The sequence below is a fragment of the Gigantopelta aegis genome, chromosome 2 (assembly GCF_016097555.1).
Source record: "Gigantopelta aegis isolate Gae_Host chromosome 2, Gae_host_genome, whole genome shotgun sequence".
Classification (NCBI taxonomy): Eukaryota; Metazoa; Mollusca; class Gastropoda; order Neomphalida; family Peltospiridae; genus Gigantopelta; species Gigantopelta aegis.
In genome coordinates this window covers 16,674,380-16,692,667 of record NC_054700.1, presented here as the reverse complement: position 1 = coordinate 16,692,667, position 18,288 = coordinate 16,674,380, and the positions used below count along the sequence as shown (strand labels likewise).

General features: G+C 38.4%; 1 protein-coding gene across 2 annotated transcripts in view; it reads right to left on the bottom strand.

Annotated features, from left to right (window-relative positions):
• The window catches only part of LOC121382159, a 36,120-nt gene extending 18,165 nt beyond the window's left edge, over window positions 1-17,955 (bottom strand). For both annotated transcript variants that reach the window (XM_041511673.1, XM_041511682.1), the window contains exon 1: window positions 17,465-17,955. In XM_041511673.1, the coding sequence (XP_041367607.1) occupies window positions 17,465-17,898 (434 nt within the window). In that variant the 5' untranslated portion in view covers window positions 17,899-17,955. The remainder of the gene's footprint in view (window positions 1-17,464) is intronic.
• Between the last annotated feature and the right edge of the window lie 333 nt (window positions 17,956-18,288).

The window sequence follows — 18,288 nt, the reverse complement described above, 5'->3', positions numbered from 1 at the left end:
CCGTGTGGTTATTTATATCAAAACTGAATTATTTATTTTTACGCTAACACCCCTATCACCCACACGAAATAGCACACACACACACGTTTTTGAAAGAACGCACCAAGATTATCACACAATGTACTGATTGTTATTTTTTTTTTCTCGTTATAACCAGTGCACCACAACTGGTCAAAGGCCGTGGTATGTGATTTCCTGTCTGTGGCAAAATGCATATAAACGATCCCTACCAGACAATTGTGCATCAGTACAATACTGTAAGTTTGGGGGCCGGACGTAGTCAAGTGGTAAATTGTTCGTCTGGTGATGTAGGCTTGATCACCGTCGGTGGGCCCAATGCACTATATCTTGTTCCAGTCAGTACACCACGACTAGTATATCAAAGGTCGTGGTGTGTGTGGGATGGTGAATAAAAAAGATCCCTTGATTCGAATGGAACAATGTAGCGGATGTTCTCTCTATATCCAATAGCCGATGATTAATTAATCAATGTGCTCTAGTTATGTCGTTAAACAAAACAAACGGATTTTTATATGTAATATTCTTTTTTTAAATAACATAAAATAATAAGAAGAAAATAATAAATAGCAATTCGAATTCCTTTTGTAGAAGAATAAAAAGAAGCTGTGCAAGTAGAAGATATATGTGTATCATTCTGACTCTTGCTAAGCCTGTTACAACTTCTATTGTAATTTCAACCCCTGTTAGAGAATAATTCCCATCATGTACAATGAAAGTATCTGGCACTTTACCGGAGTCGCGGAATCTAGCCACGGTCCATCGGCAGAACGACCGAACCTCCTCGGCGCTCTGTTTGAACTTTTCCACCGTCCAAACCCCCGAACAAAGCATGCACGTTTAATTTAAAACATTGAATTCTAAGTGAGATATCACGTTACCTGATATGAGAGGATCAATGTCTGTGAGTATTGAACCAGCAAATGTGCATCGCCATTGTGACTTTGTCCCACATCCAGGACACAATGTTCTTTGTATATTTTTATGTGAATAGGCAGTGGGTTGTTTGGGGGTTAGATTTTTTTCCGGGATTCATACAGTGCAGTATCATAGTTAAATGCAAGCAAAAAAAAAAAAAGTCTTATTTAACGACGCACCCAACACATTTTATTTACGGTTATATGGCGTCAGACATATGGTTAAGGACCACACAGATATTGAGAAAGGAAACTCGCTGTCGTTGCTTCATGGGCTACTCATTTCGATTAGCAGCAAGGGATCTTTTATATGCACCATCCCACAGATGAGGGGTAGTACATACCACGGCCTTTTATATACCAGTCGTGGTGCACTGGCTGGATTAAATGTACGCAGTCGTTCTTACAGCAAAGTATAGTAGCTTAGTTTTCGTTTGAGGGACAGGACGTAGCCAGTGGTAAAGCGCCCGCCTGCTGAACGGTGGGTCCATAGGGATATTTCTCGTTCCAGCCAGTGCACCACGACTGATATATCAAAAGCCGTGGTATATTCTGTCCTGTCTGTGGGGTGATGCATATAAAAGATCCCTTGTTACTAATGGAAAAATGTAGCGGGATTCCTATAAGAGTGTGTCTGAATCATCAAATATTTAACAATAGCCGATTATTAATAAATCTATGTTCTCTAGTAGTTTCGTTAAGTGTATATACTCTTTCAAAAAGAAACTTGACATCGGTAAAAATAATGCTATCGGATTATCTTTACAGAATCAAAGACATCGTAAAGACAATCAAGTAAGTGAGCGGATGGTGATGCAAAAACACTAGAAAACACGTCCGATTCGCAATAACGTAGCCATAGTCAACGTCAATCTGATTAAAATTAGCTCCACTAGGTAATAACTATTAGAGCTAATTTTAATCAGATTGAGTCAACATTTGTACTGAAATGCAAAAACGCAACTCTCAGAGAAGTATGTGCATCATGAAGTTCTGTAACTTTGCATACCGAATCCTCCGTTGGTTGGGCATAAAAGGCCACATCAGCAGTGATTCAAACAGACCTCATAACGACACTGTAGGTAACGCAATAATGCCAAGATTGACGTCAGATCAACGCAATAATGCATTGCCACTGGGAGCTTGCAAGCAGGGGCAACTCAACAAACTGGCAAGGCACTTTGGCGTCTCCAGACAGACGGTATAACATTACTCAAAGTGTTAATGACAGATCAAGGTCAGGTCGTCTCACAGTAACCACCACCGCTCAAGATCGAACATCCCGGTGTCGAAATGGAACCACAACAGCAACAACCACAGCGACATAAATCCCTGGACTACGCAGAATTTCTGACCAGACAGTTCGTAATCGGCTGAGGTAGGCAGGAATTTTCCCTAGAAGACCAGTGCGACGTATCGTTTTGACCCCTGTCATTTAGCGGAGCCTCTACAGCGGTGCCAGCAGAGGGTGAGATGGACACGTGGCAGGTGGAGGACTATTTTGTTCTCAGATGAGTCTCGTTTTCTCCTGTCACGTGCTGATGGACGCACACGTGTCTATAGACGTCGAGGGTAACGTTATCCTCCAAACTACGTGCACAAGTCGACCGTTTTGGTGGTGGAAGTGTCATGGTGTGGGCAGGAATCCATCATGGTGATAAAACGGCTCTTGTGCATGTAGCAGGTGCACTGATGGGCATCAGCCATAGAGACGAGATCCTGCAGCATCACGTCATTCCGCACATGAACGTCAACGGTGGAATGTTTCAGCATGACAATGCCAGACCACATGTTGCACGTGTCAGTCAGGAATTTCTGCAACGCCACAACGTCCAGACATTACCTTGGCCCGCCCATTCGCCGTATTAAAACCCAATAGAATATCTATGGGATGCACTGGATCAGCATGTGCGCCGGAGGAATCCACCACCCCAGACACTTCCGCAACTTCTTACGGTACTGCAGCACGAGTGGCAGAACATTCCATAACGTGTTGTGCAATGCTTGATTGCGTCCATGCGTCGCCGTTGTCAAGCTGTCATCAGGGCTTGTGGTGGTCATAACCGATACTGACATTTTGCCCATCCCTGTGCAATACATATTCCTGTTTACATGTTTCAGGTGGATTCCCAGATATACTGTTTTGGACATGTACAGAGTAATCCCCTTCCCATGGCGTCTTGATCTTTGGTTGCTTGTATCCTGTCTACCGGGGTTTTTTTTGTTGGTTTTTTTAATTAAACTTTGAAAATCAATGTCAAGTTTCTTTTTTAGAAGAGTATATATTGACATCTAATTATGTGGAATTTATTTGTAAGTGTACAATAACTTAAAAGTTTGTCTGACACTAAAGCATACAATATTTAAAATATGATCTGAAAACGAGCAAATGTCAACCTCTAACATTAAGTCTGCGCGTTGGGCGGGATTTAGATCAGTCAGTTGAGTGTTCGCTTGAGGTGCGTGCGTCGGTGGATCCATTCAACTGATTGGCTTTTTTCTCGTTCCAACCAGTGCACCGGTCAAAGGCCGTGGTATGTGCTTTCTTGTATGTGGGAAAGTGCATATAAAAGATCTCTTGCTGCATTAGAAAAGAAATGCAACGGGTTTCCTCAGATGACTACGTGTCCGAATTACCAAACGTTTGACATCCAATAGCCGATGATTCAGTAATTAATATATGCTCTAGTGGTGTCGTTAAACAAAAAACTTCAACATTCTAGTCAGCGCATTAGGCCATCGACTATTGAGTAGGTTGAACGCCTTGAATATTCGAAACACTAAACTTAAGTTGCAACCAGAGGTACCGTACAAAGTTAAAGTTTGTTTTTGTTTAACGACACCACTAGAGCACATATATTCATTAATCATTGGCTATTGGATTTAAACTATTTGGTCACTTTAACATATAGTCTTAGAGAAGAAACCCGCTACATTTTTCCGTTACTATACAAGAGATATTTTATATGCACCATCCCACAGAGAGGGTAGCACATACCACGGCTTTTGATGTACCAGTAGTGGGGCACTGGCTAGAACGAGAAACAGCCCAATGGACCCACCGAGGAGAATCGACCCTAGACCGACTCTGAGCATCAGGCGAGCACTTTACTATTGGGCCACGTTCAGTGGACGTTTTGTTTTGTAAAGGACCATACACCTTTAGCACACCTCTGGACAACCAGCCCCAAGTTCAGCCAGCGAACGGTTCGCTAACGTTCGCGAACAATTTGATTGGTTCCCGACGTGGCCATTTGGTTTACCGTGCAATCTGATTAAAATTAGCTCTACTGGTCTCAGTAGATCTAACAGCATTGCATTGACTCCCATGTCCAGGTGACATTTCATCTATAAATAACAATTTAAATATCGACCAATTACACTTCGCCTTTCATAACGTTATTCGGGAGCATACAAATTCTAAAAATATCGGTCGAGACTATTTATGCAATAGGCGAACTTGTTGGTCTATTTCAACATTGAAAAAACAGGGGGAAAAGTGCAGTAATAAACTCTGGATTGTATAGTAGTATAAACAGATTTTATGGCTATATCATCACATTTTTTTTCTTCGTCTTGATGATGATGATGATAACTAGTTTAACATGCCCATATACCACTAGGGTTTCGAACACGCCCATCCCGAGTCCGACCTCCGATAAGATCGGTGGCCCGACTCGGGATGGGGGGGGGGGGGGGGGGGGGGGGTGAAAATGGGCAGAATTTTGAAAATAGCAATTAGTAAAAACGTTAATAGAATAAATAAAAATAAAAAAAAGGTTACAAGCCAAAAATAAAAATAATTGACTGCTCGGCCGAATATTTATATAATTTGGAGCATTTTAGAAGGACAGTCCAAAATTAAATAAGAGAAAGAAGAGAGGATCGGACTATTTAATAATATTTAAAAAAAAGAAAGAAGTAATTTCGACATAAAATTTTGAACCCAGATCTAAAAGTTTAAAGTCCGATCGATATGTCCACGCGAGTGGCCTCGTTAAGGCCGTTTGGGTGCACAGCTTAAAGGGACGAGATGGGTTGCATCCCGTCAAGAAAACCCCTAGATTGACAGTCGATAGACGTTGAAGGTGTAGTGCTGTACTGAAATACAGATCTTGAGAAGCCGGATCCGTCTGAACGAGAGAGAGAATCAGACTAGGGTATAGTCCAGTCGTCATGGTTTGGTATAGTAGTGCGGACGGGCCCGACTCCGGAGGATACGAGATGGTATCACTATAAAGCAAGGTAAAGTTTAGAAAAAGAGTAGTAGGGGCCAACCCCGCTTCCCATTTCTTCTTAGAGTGGGGCGGTCAATCTTCCAGTGCTGCTAGGACAGGCTCGGACATGTAGAGACTAAACGCGAACAACCGTGGCGTTCTGCAGAATGGCCGTCATACGAGTCACGAAAAAAACCCAAGTCGACAGTCAGACGGAGAAATGACGTGGAGGCAAGGAATCTCGCTAAAAAAGAATCCAACCTGTTGGTGCAGGCTGTCGAAACGAGAAGCGTTCCAGCGTTCAATCAGTTCCAATGGCCGCATACATCCCAGTAGAAAACTTCATTTCGCTGACAAAAACAACGAAATGAAGGACCCCCAAGTCGAGCACACGAAAGCACGTGCAGTGTGCACAAGCGAAATAAACACGTCTTACCGCGTGGAGCTCCAGACTGGGAATCGTTCGTCTTAAAACGAATTTTATATTGAAATTAGTTTCCGGCATACTTCGTAATTCACCCGAATCATTTCGTATACCCTCGGCATAATTCCGAATGTTTTCAAATTCTTTTCACATCACTGGCATGATTTTGCAAGTAAGGTTTTGATCAATCTAATTAAAATTAGCTCCACTATTACATGTGGATCTAACACCAGCCAGTTGGAGCTCATGTCCACCAATCAAAACCTTACTTGCAGAATCCTGCCAGTGATTTAAAAATAATTTCAAAACATTCCGAATTATCCTGAGGGTATACGACATGTTTCGTGTGAATTACGAATGCCTTAAAACATGTTTTATTTTATAAAATAAATAATTTGTAATGTAAAACTGAAGACTGATTTAGTTGTTTTTTTATTATAAATAAATAAATAATTTTTAATGTAAAAATGAAGACTGATAACCCACCCCGTACGTATTGGTATGGTTCGCTGTACTGCGGCCACTAAAATAGACTCGCCCGATATGTTTAGAATTTGTATGCTCCCAAATAACGTTATAAAAGGCGAAGTGTGATTGGTCAATATTTAAATTATTATTTACAGACGAAATGTTACCTGGACATTGGTAACTACGCAGTGTTGTTAGTTTTAAAACACTGGCAGGATTCTGCAAGTAAGGTTTTGATTGGTGGACATGAGCTCCAACTGGCTGGTGTTAGATCCACATGTAATAGTGGAGCTAATTTTAATTAGATTGGGTTTTGATTGGTCGAATGAAAGGTCAACTGGACATGAGCTCCAACGGGCTGCTATTAGATCCACATGTAATAGTGGAGCTAATTTTAATTATATTGTTTACCGTGAAGCGCATAAACCAGTCTAGCGGACGTTATTCCGCTCGGTCTGGCTGAACGCAGCCGAGATGTTACTCAGTGTGCTGATACCGTAACAACGTAATTTATAATCGTGCTTATAAACAACTGACTTTTAACTGCACTGTCGTCTTTGTTCCGGACTCAACCTCTGGTGATATATCGGAAGTTGCGACTGAGACGGGCGTGCCTGAGCATTAATTTGATATAGGCACGTAAATAGAGTTAGAAAGTTAAAGTTTTAGCTGTCCACCTCCACATCCCAGTCCTTGTCTTTCCAACCACAACAGGTACTTGTCTCTTGTGACTATCAGTGCCACACACCTGCCATTTCCCATCATATTTAGCTGTCTAGCTTAGTCTGACCACTTCGGACAGTTTGTTTGTTTTGTTTAAGGACACCACTGGAGCACATTGATTAATTAATCATCAGCTATTGGATGTCAAACATTTGGTAATTCTGACTTGTAGTCATCAGAAGAAACCCGCTACATTTTTCCAAATGAAGCAACGAATCTTTTATCTGCATTTTCCAACAAACAGGAAAACACATACAGTTTGTGATGCACTGGTTGTAACGAGAGACAAAAAACAACCAAAAAAAACCAACCAAAAAAACCACATACAAAAAAACTTTTCGGAGAGTGTCCAGTGACTACATGTACTTCTAACATGTTTAAGAGACATTTGTAACCGTGGGTCAGACTAGCTTAAAATTTAGTATATTTTGTTTAACGATTCAACTAGAGTACATTGATTATTGGATGTATTATTCAGAGAAAACTCGCTTAATATTTTTTCCCATTATCACCAAAGGGTCTTTTATGTGCACTTTTCTCCACAAACAGGAGAGCACATATCACGGCATTTGATATGCCAGTCATGGGGCACTGGTTGGTACGGGGTGGGGGGGGGGGGGGGGGGGGGGGGGGGACGATGGGTAAATTCAGTGTCTATTCCTGTCTATATATGTCTAAGTCTGTATGTTTATGTCTATTTGTATGCTGGAAATAAAACAGCCCATTTCAGCTTAGGATGTTTCAGAAGTGATCTCATGTGATAAGATGTTCTTTTAATACACCCACCACGCACAAAATGAAATCTGAGACGTGGTACAGCGCTCGCTTGATGCGCGGTCGGTTTGGGATCGATCCCCGTCAGTGGGCCAATTGCGCTATTTCTTGCTCCAGCCAGTGCACCACGACTGGTACATCAAAGGCCGTGGTATGTACTATCCTGTCTGTGGTATGGTGCACATAAAAGATCCCTTGCTGCCAATCGAAAAGAGTAGCCCATGAAGTGGCGACAGCGGGTTTCTTCTCTCAGTATCTTTGTGGTCCTTTAATCATATGTCCGACGCCATATATAACCGTAAGTAAAATGTGTTGAGTGCATCGTTAAATAAAACGACATTTCCTTCCTTTTATTTTTTAACAGGTGATTGTTTTGTTGTTTTCTTTGCGCGCGCGCGCGTGTGCGTGTGTGTGCGTGTGTGTGTGTCTTTATATAGATAATTTCAGGGTTGAGGCCTGACGTCAATATATATCTTAGATATTACCGTAAACAAATGCAAGTACATGTATGTACGTACATATGATTATCTGAAGTTACGTCAATAAGTTTATATTCAGATGTCACTAAATGTTAACTCTTTACTATATAATTATATGCATGTATATACAGCTCCCCTGGGGTGATTATTGTGTGGGGAGTGCCTGTGGACAATACCACCTTTTGAAGAAAGGAAACTATCTCCTAAATGGGGCATAACTAGAGTCAAACAAACCTGTTCAAGTTCAAACAGACTGTGAAGTCACATCATGACGTTAAACTCATACACAGGAACTGCTGCGGGCAAAGTCATAAAACCAATCCGTCTATGTAATCTATCAACTGATCTCATTCAAAATAAATAGACATAAATTCATTATATTCAGACCAGATGTAAACTGGAATTCCCTAAAAAAACCCGGAGGGTGTGTGTGTATATATATATATATATATATATATATATATATATATATATATATATACACACACACATATATATATACACACACACACAGTGAAACCTCTCAAAACCGGACGCTTTAAAAACCGGAATTCCATCAAAACCGGACGTTTCTCACAGCCCCTTTTTAAATATCTGTACAGAAGAGAACCTCTTTAAACCGGATACCTCTTAAGCCAGACTGTTTTCTTGGAAGCGAGGGTGTCCGGTTTAGAGGGGTTTCACTTATATATATATATATATATATATATATATATATATATATAGAGAGAGAGAGAGAGAGAGAGAGAGAGAGAGAGAGAGAGAGAGAGAGAGAGAGAGAGAGAGAGAGAGAGCTTATTGCATGAGCGGGAGTGCCATACGGAATTTATGAAACGGTTCCGTATGGCACTCCCGCAAATGTTATATAGAGGATAATAAACGAGTTATCAGTTATTATCAACTGTACGTCCCGAGTGAAATAATTTTCACTTGTCACCAGCTTTAGCGAGTAGTGAAAATTATTTCATGAGGGACATAAATTTGATAATAACTGGTACCGAGTTTGTTATTCTATTTATTACCCTAGCTATTTGGTGTGTGTTTTTAAGCTTTTATTTTCGATATACAGTGGCTACACGCCCATGTCTATAAAAACGATGAAAACCACTTTACACACTGTTCTGGGTATTGCTTTAACTATGTAATTTAATAACGGTTCAAAGATAACTTTCCCCCAAAACTAAAGTTCTATATATTCTGTAAAAAAAGTTATATTTGTAATGAATTGCATTAAACTACCATTTTATTACAAGTTTAACCCCGAAAACGCAAACGCTTTAAACTACGTGACGTCATTTTCTTTGTGTTACAGTACCGACAAGGTGATTGGTTTGTAAGCGTCAAATCGTCCAATAGTAGGGTACGTTAAATCAATGCAGAATATTTCCCACTGAGAAAATATGAAAAAAATTGTTTTCTTGTTACGAGTGACCGCTGGGGTAATAATACTTTCCAATGTACATGTATTATTATGATCCATGCTATAAAGATAGCGTGAGGAAAATACGATATTTTGAATTGGTTGCTATTTTAAGAATATTTTACCTATGGGCCAAAATGTATTTTAGTAGCTTTGTTTTACATTACGTTTTGTATTTGTGACAATATTACCATACACAGAAACCATAGTAACTGTTGTAGTGCAACTTGCATCATTAGACTGATTTACTCTATTCTGTTTCAAAAGTAAAGCGATTTTTTTTTAATTAATAAAAAAAAAATATTATTGTTGATGAACCACGTGATATTCTAGGCCTAATGCACGTTAGTGTAACTCCCTTTATAAGTTTACCTTTCCCTAGAAAAATAATTAATGCAGCCGTTCGTACATTTTTTGTTTTATCTTAGTACCGAAGATTACAAATATGTTTCAGCTTCTTGTGCTAGGTTCAGACTATCAACTGCCATGACGGAGTTGGCCAATTCGACAGTTGCGTTGTAATTTCCCCCAACTCCCGACCTACGACGGGCGGGGGGTGCACTCAGACTAACAACTAATCGGTCGTAAGAGTTGTATACGATGATAATCGAGTTGTAAGAGTGCTCAGACTAGCAAATGGACAGCTGTAGAAGTCGTGAGATCGACGAGTTGGCCAACGCCGTCGTGACAGTTGGTAGTCTGACACTAGTATTATTACTGAATATTATAAATATGTATCAACGTCTTATGCTAGTTGTTAATTTGTGCGAGCCAGTCGTAGGTCGGGAGTTGGTGTAATGTACAACGCAAATGTCGAATTGGCCAACTTCGTCGTGACAGTCGATAGTCTGTGCCTAGCATTATCAACGCATACTTATCCAATCTTGACCCAGATTTCGACATTAGCATTAAACACGCGTGTATTGTTAGGTCCGGTTAACCAGTGAGTCAGTAACAGTTCCTTTAACAGTGAGTCACATCAGTTCTGTCGATGAAAGGACAGGGATGTTTTATGAACAAATCCCCAGTATATATCTATACATACATACATACATACATACATACATACATACATACATACATACATACATACATAAGATATATATATATCTATATATATATATATATATTATACGGCTATTTGCTATAGCTAAAATGAATTTAAAGGCATTCTGTCACGGATTTAAGAACCTTATTTCTCTAAAAATGGATAATAAATAAACATTACATTAATTGTTGGAAACCAAATCTAGCTATCGCATCACCTTAACTGAACCACGATTGAGTGAAATCCATGTCATCCCTCTCGGTAATTTTAGTTTCTGAATTATGGACCATTGCCATAATTAAATTATTTTTACAAAATGTCATTAATAAATGGAGTTTGGTGGCTATGAAGATGGTTGAATAAAGTACATTTAGGGACAAATCAAATTATTTTTGTTCAGGTAATACTCTGTTAGACCATTTAATAGGTCAGTAGTCTGTGACAATATGCCTTTAAAGTCGATGAACAGTTTGGTAGTTCATTGCTAGAGTCATATTATTTAGACAAGTTTAGATCACAGCTAACTTCTAAACATTTGTCTTTGTAAGTTTTGACGCGTAATACACGCACACATCTTGCCAACTCTTTTGTTTGGATTGGGGTTTTTGTTGTTGTTGTTTTGGGGAGGGGATTTGTACATTTATTAAAACTATCGAAATTCCCATTCGGCTAGGCTTCGTAACACGTTTATAACAAATACCTGTTCTTTTGTTAGCTCTAAATAATTACTGTTTAAGAACACGCCAAAACGTTGTCACCGTACAACGGAAGTACCTGTATTTGTTTTTTTAAAGGTATTTTTATTTTATTTATCATATTTAAAGAAATATGCTGAACATATCTACTGGCAGTGTAGAAAATGGGTTAAGATTAGTGTTAGGGTTAAGAAAATCATACAGTAATGATAAGAATCATTAATTTTATCAAAATGTTAACTTAAAAACATTTATTTAACCATGCACTCAACACATTTTTTTCTGGCTATATGGCGTCAGACATATAGTTAAGGACCACACAGATATAGAGAAAGGAAACCCGATGTCGCCACTTCATGGGCTGCTCTTTTCGATTAGCAGGAAGGGATCTTTTATATGCACCATCCCACAGACAGGATAGTACATTCCACGGCCTTTGTTACACCAGTTGTGGAGCACTGGCTGGAACGAGAAATAGCCCAATGGGTCCACGACGGGGATTGATCCCAGACCGACCTCGCATCAAGCGAATGCTTAATCCACTGGGCTACGTCACGCCCCACTTTTACAAAAATAGAAAATAAAAATTACAAATAACAAATTGTAAATATACCCTGATCATTTAGATAATGGATTAATCCATTATATTCATATTTAATTTTCAGTGTCTACATAAGATGGCATTTATTTAGCTGAAATTAACATTACATATAAAATGGAAAATCTACCCTGATAAAAATTAAAATCTGAAGTTTATCATTTTTGCAAAAACTACCCCCAACATATATATATATATATATAGTACATGTGCAGCTTTGGTGCAATCTAAAGCCCTGACATTAGCCAAATAGCACAAACCACAATGTTAGGTCAGTTGTTAGGTCATTTAACCCCATTCCCTCACCTTACCTGTAGGTGGTAGCTAATAATTTCAACCCACGATTAGAGAGTCATGGTTGAACATGATATTATTATAGATTTACTATATATATATATTAGAAGGATAGATGAGAATTTATATATTACATACTATATATATATATATATATATATATATATTATCTAATATATATAGATACTATATATATCTACATACATAGCATACCTATCTATATAGATACATATATATATAGATCTATATATACTATATTATATATATATATATATATAGAGACTATATAACTTATATAGTATATAGACATATATTATCTATTCTATATACTGATAGTCTATATATATCTATATATATGTCTATATATATAATATATATATTATGTATATATATATATATAATATATATGTATAGATATATTATATTATATATATATATAGATATATAGATAGGGATATATAGATATAATATATATATTATCGATATATATCTATCATTTCTGTTGACATATCTGATACAGGCGTTTAATATATGCACATATTATTAATATGTGTGTCACGTTTAACAAACGATTTAACTATACAGCGTTGTTTGTAGTCCGATACTTCTGTCATAAAAAAACTAACTTCAGTTGCGAGTGACGGGCAGGTGTACCGGACACTACGTAGGTACGTCAAAACATCGGAAGTACAGATTAGAAGGGGAAAAAAACCACATTGAAAAACGCTCAGTTATAAAACTGATTTGTATTACTTAATATTTTATTAAATGCTCGTTACAATAACACAGATCTATATTTGGCATGATTTAGCAATATACATGTAGTAGGGAATTAGGCCTACTCGTTCATATTTATGTTTATTTCCAGCGGAAATATTAGACTCATTTGTATTATGTGGGCGTGGCTTACGAAAAAGGGCGTAGCTTAAAATCGCATTTCGCTAGATGTTACATTCTGCTGGCTACGATTAAGTATTTCCGTAATTAATTTTGTTCAGTATATGACAGTGGCAGAGCTTAATCTCGACTTAAAAGATGAAAACCGATATCATCATTATAAACTACAGATACTTAACTCTTTGTTTTTATTACCAACAAGGATCTATTGCGTGTACTTTTCACCATACATACTACAAGTAGTGGTACATTGACTATAATCTAATCCACAACCTTTAGAACATCGATTTGGACAACTGATACCTACATTGAGCAAGCAACCAACGAGCAAATAGAAACTAACAATTAGCATGTCACCGCTGGTATTCCATAGATCAAATTACACTGCACGATCGTTCGACCTCTATCTAACACGCCAGTGAGCAATTTTACCAGATATATCTATAACTGTATTAGCTAAGTACTATGACTGTTAACACACTCTGCATAAGCGTACGAGACAGAGGGTCGGGGAGTGGGGGGTTTGGGGCAACTGCCCCCTGGGCTAAAGTAAATCCTAAAATTCAGGCTATAACTCAACTGATCAACATAGAATGATCGATCGTCACATCACAGATAACAATGTTACCAGATATACAGGTGTATTAGCTACTATGAGTTGTAACACATTCAATGTATTATTTTTGTTTTAACTGGTGTTCGTATTTAAGTTGTATCCGCAATATCGAAAAAAAAACCTTACAAAAACACGGTCTAAATTTGTGTAAACGTGAACTATTCGCTCAATGAGCGCCTTGCACCACTATGACTTTCAGAGTTGAAACACTTGATGTAAACGTGACTGTAAAGTGCTTGTTTCCCGAAGTCAAGTTTCTTCACTACATTTGCTCGACAGAAAGGAATAGCTCTCCGCATAAAACATAAATTGTAATACGACCATACATACAAATGGAATGCAAACCATGAACTTGTCCAGTTTTGCTAGCATGTGACAGATGGTCCTGGAGTCGTTAACCTTTCTCCCACTCACTCATTCTCCCTCACCCTACCCCGAAAAAATTTACAAAATTTGTTTTAATAAAACATGTATACATGTTACACAGGGTTTCTGCTAAAGGGTAAAATGGGTATGGCGCTATACCCAAATTGGTTTGCAGATTTTATTTTTTTAAGTTGAACTTTTAACAAAATTAATGAGTCTTATAATTACTGTATGATTTTCTTAACCCTAACCCTAACCCTAACCCTAAACCTAACCCACTTTCTTTCTGTGGGAGGCCCCTCATACCCCCTGTCGACAGTGGTTGTATTCAGCGCACATATTATAAATATTCAATTTTATAGCGCCATACCCAAAATTTCTTTCTGGCAGAAACACTGATACTATATATATATATATATACACTTGTGTGTGTGTGCTTTGTATATATATATATATATATATATATATATATATATATATATATGTGTGTGTGTGTGTGTGTGTGTGTGTCAAAGGCCGTGGTATGTGCTATCCTGTCTATGGGATGGTGCATATAAAAGATCCCTTGCTGCCAATCGAAAAGAGTAGCCCATGAAGTGGCGACAGCGGGTGTTCTCCTTCAATATCTGTGTGGTCCTTAACCATATGTCTGACGCCATATAACCGTAAATACAATGTGTTGAGTGCGTCCTTAAATAAAACATTTCCTTCTTTCCTTGGACTCTAGTGTCAGCAGGCACGGACTCTAGGGTCAACGATACCACGTTATCAACCTTAATATGCCTTCTCGTCAGCACTGGTCAAAGTTCCATAAATTACAAAGAAACTATGAAAAAGTACTGATATTTGCGGCACCAGTATACTAGAGAATATGGCTGCTATTTTTTGTTTCTTGCGTAACATGGGGAAACAAAGTCGATGTTTACATACAGTCACATGTATATCATACCGGCAAGAATAACAGATCGATATCCCACCTAGAACAAATGTTCAATACCTCCAGGGTAACCTTCCTGAAAATCAATATTGGTTTTCATTTTTTGTTTACTCTTGGATTTCTCCTTCTCATCGTGATTTATTTATAATTCATTGTGGACTGTGTCCGTACACAAAGGCACTTAATTACAAAAACCTGGCTCTTTGGCAAGCAGAAAGAGCAGCTTAACCTATCTATTATCACATGAGCTAGGTTAATCAAAGAAAGTAGATGGGGGTTTTTTTCTGTTCTTGTTATGTTTTAAAATTCATTTAAAGGGATCTGTACATTACAAATGTACTTTAACAACTAGAATTTAACAAATTACGATATTCTGACAAGAAACCAATATACCGACACTTACCATTAAAGGGACATTCCTGAGTTTGCTGCATTGTAAGATGTTTCCGACTAATAAAATATTTCTACGATTAAACTTTCATATTAAATATATATTTTTTTTTTAGAATATCAGTGTCTGTATGTTCAGTGTGTTTCTGGTCGTCTTGATATTTGTAAAAAGCCCAAACTGGATTCTGTCTTCAAATAATTTTGTACGTACGAAAAAATTATATTTTAGGAAATAAATGAAATTTAACCTAGTAAAAATATTAGAACGATCAGAAACACGTTTAATATACAGCCATTAATATTTTATGCAGAAAAATATATTTGATATGTAATTACAATCGTTAAAAAGTCTCTGTTAGTCGATAACATTTTAAAAATTGCAGCAAACTCAGGAATGTCTCTTTAATGGAAGAGTACTATTAATTTCAGGCTAAGGTAGAAAAACCGAATTATGTCACGGAGTATTCAAACCACTCTCAGAGGTTTTGCTAAACCCGAAATGCATCCAGGGTTATGGAGTGAAATTCAGTTTCATGAACATAACAAAAAATAATGATTAAACAATATATGTTTTAAAAAACATCACATCAGAAAACACACACACACACACACACACACACACACACACAACACACACACACACACATTAATAACGTCACATGGAAACAGTAGTCGATTAATATGAGAGAGAGAGAGAGAGAGAGAGAGAGAGAGAGAGAGAGAGAGAGAGAGAGAGAGACAGACAGACAGACAGACAGACAGACAAAGACAGAGACAGAGACAAGGAGACAGTGAGAGAGAGAGAGAGAGAGAGACAGACAGAGACAGACAGACAGACAGAGATATACAGAGAGAGGGAGAGAGAAAGACAGAGAGACAGAGACAGACAGACAGACAGAGAGAGAGAGAGAGAGGGGGGGGGGGGGAGATAAAGACATAGGCAGAAAAAAGACACAGAAACAGAGGGAGATAATTGGAATATTTGTGTCTTTTACTAATAATAAAACAATAAGCTTTTCTTCTTCTTTTTTTTTTCTTTTTTTTTTTTTAATAAATTCCAAAACCCTTTAAGCTTGAATCACAGATCAGTAGACCTGCCCGTACTCGAGCTTCAACACAGATCGAGTATCTCCTCTGGTTCGTTCTACTGGTCTCGGTGACCTTCGGTCTCCCTGAGGAAACTACCTGGCGATCAATACTATGGCACACATTTCCACAACACACGCATTGTGAACTAGTCGTTTGTTCACATAAAGCAGACGTGTTTTGTTGCTGTTCGGTGGGTTTTTTTTCACCATTCACTGTGGCCAATGCTGTATGTTATATATTATGTAAAACTAGAATAGGACCTCGTATGATGGACAACTAATGTCAAATCCTTTTGTAATGTCATGATGCTTTTATGTTTTCATAATATATTTTAAATTAAATTTTAAAAAGATAAATAAAACCACAAACAAACATGGATCCATCGAAGTATATGTGCATTTCAGATGGGACATCTTTACAGATTACATATTACTAATATTTATACCAGAGGGATGTACCTAGAGGGTGAGTGGGACAGGGACAATTGTACCATCTGAAAAATAAGGAAAAATTCCCTTTAACATGAGCTTAGAAGTCCCATTTTTTTCTATCTGCATAATCACCCCATTTAGTAATCGAGTCCGGAATCTTTGGGGGTTTTCATTGTCACCTCACGTATACATTATGTAGCTAGGTTAGACCATGAACCAGCATAAATGATTACCTTTGAACCCCCATTTCGACGCCTAATGCATAATTTGTTTTGTTAAAATTGTTAGTGTGTGTGTGTGTGTGTGTGTGTGAGAGAGAGAGAGAGAGAGAGAGAGAGAGAGAGAGAGAGAGAGAGAGAGAGAGAGAGAGAGAGAGAGAGAGAGAGAGAGAGAGAGAGCGAGAGTGTGTGTGTGTGTGTGTGTGTGTGTGTATGTGCGTGCATGTGTGTGTCACTGTGTATGTCACTGAGAGAGAGAGAGAGCAGAGAGACACACACACACACAGAGAGAGAGAGAGAGAGAGAGAGAGAGAGAGAGAGAGAGAGAGAGAGAGAGAGAGAGAGAGAGAGAGAGAGAGAACATGTGTATATATTTAAAACGGATATAACGAGATTTCGTTGACTCAGGTGTATTTTACATCACCTATCCATCAATAACTCTTACCTCATCAAGGCAATGAGTATCCTGTAGCCTCCCTTCTGTCGGACGACTTTGTGTAGCCCCGTCTCCCCCATGTTGTCGATGGCATCGACGTCGACGTCCTTGCACGCCAACATGTAGATGACGAGCACCATGTCCGGCTGCGAGAATCGGTCGGCATGTCGTACTATATGGTGGAGCAGACTCTCGCCCGTCGCCGCGTCCCGAGTGTTGGGATTCTTGCCGCTCTTCAAGTAATCACACATGCCCTTGATGACGGCATTTCTCTCTCCAGACTCTATGAGCTTGTAGACCTTGGTCTTTTTCAGATTCATCTCCGTCAACGAGGACGACTTCTGCTGGAGATCGTCTGCTCTCAACGGGAAGAAATAAAGGACACACGGAGACGAAGGGGAAAAAAACACCAGAAGAAGAAATAGTCCGTAGCGTGTAAACATGCAATTATCAAATTTCCCTTACATTCCACTAGACGCACAGAGCGTCACCTGACATGAACTCCCGTGTTAATGTAACAATTGTAACGCCTCGCTGCGTCACAGCAATATATATATATGTAGCCCTCTTAGTATGATATGACCTCAATTCGGTCTACTTTTTTTTTTTTTTTAAAGTATACGTACACCCAGACTTGTCTTGTTTACAGTGTCAATTCTTGTAGGCCTACTGAATTCGAGTACGATGAAAGATAAAAAATGTGATGGTAAACTGTCGGTTGTTATGGTAACTGCGATAATGTTATTAGTAGTATTGGTTTCAGATGTGGAAAACGAAATTGTTGTATATTGACTTAACAAGTAAATTACATTTATATATAGCAGCTGATCCAT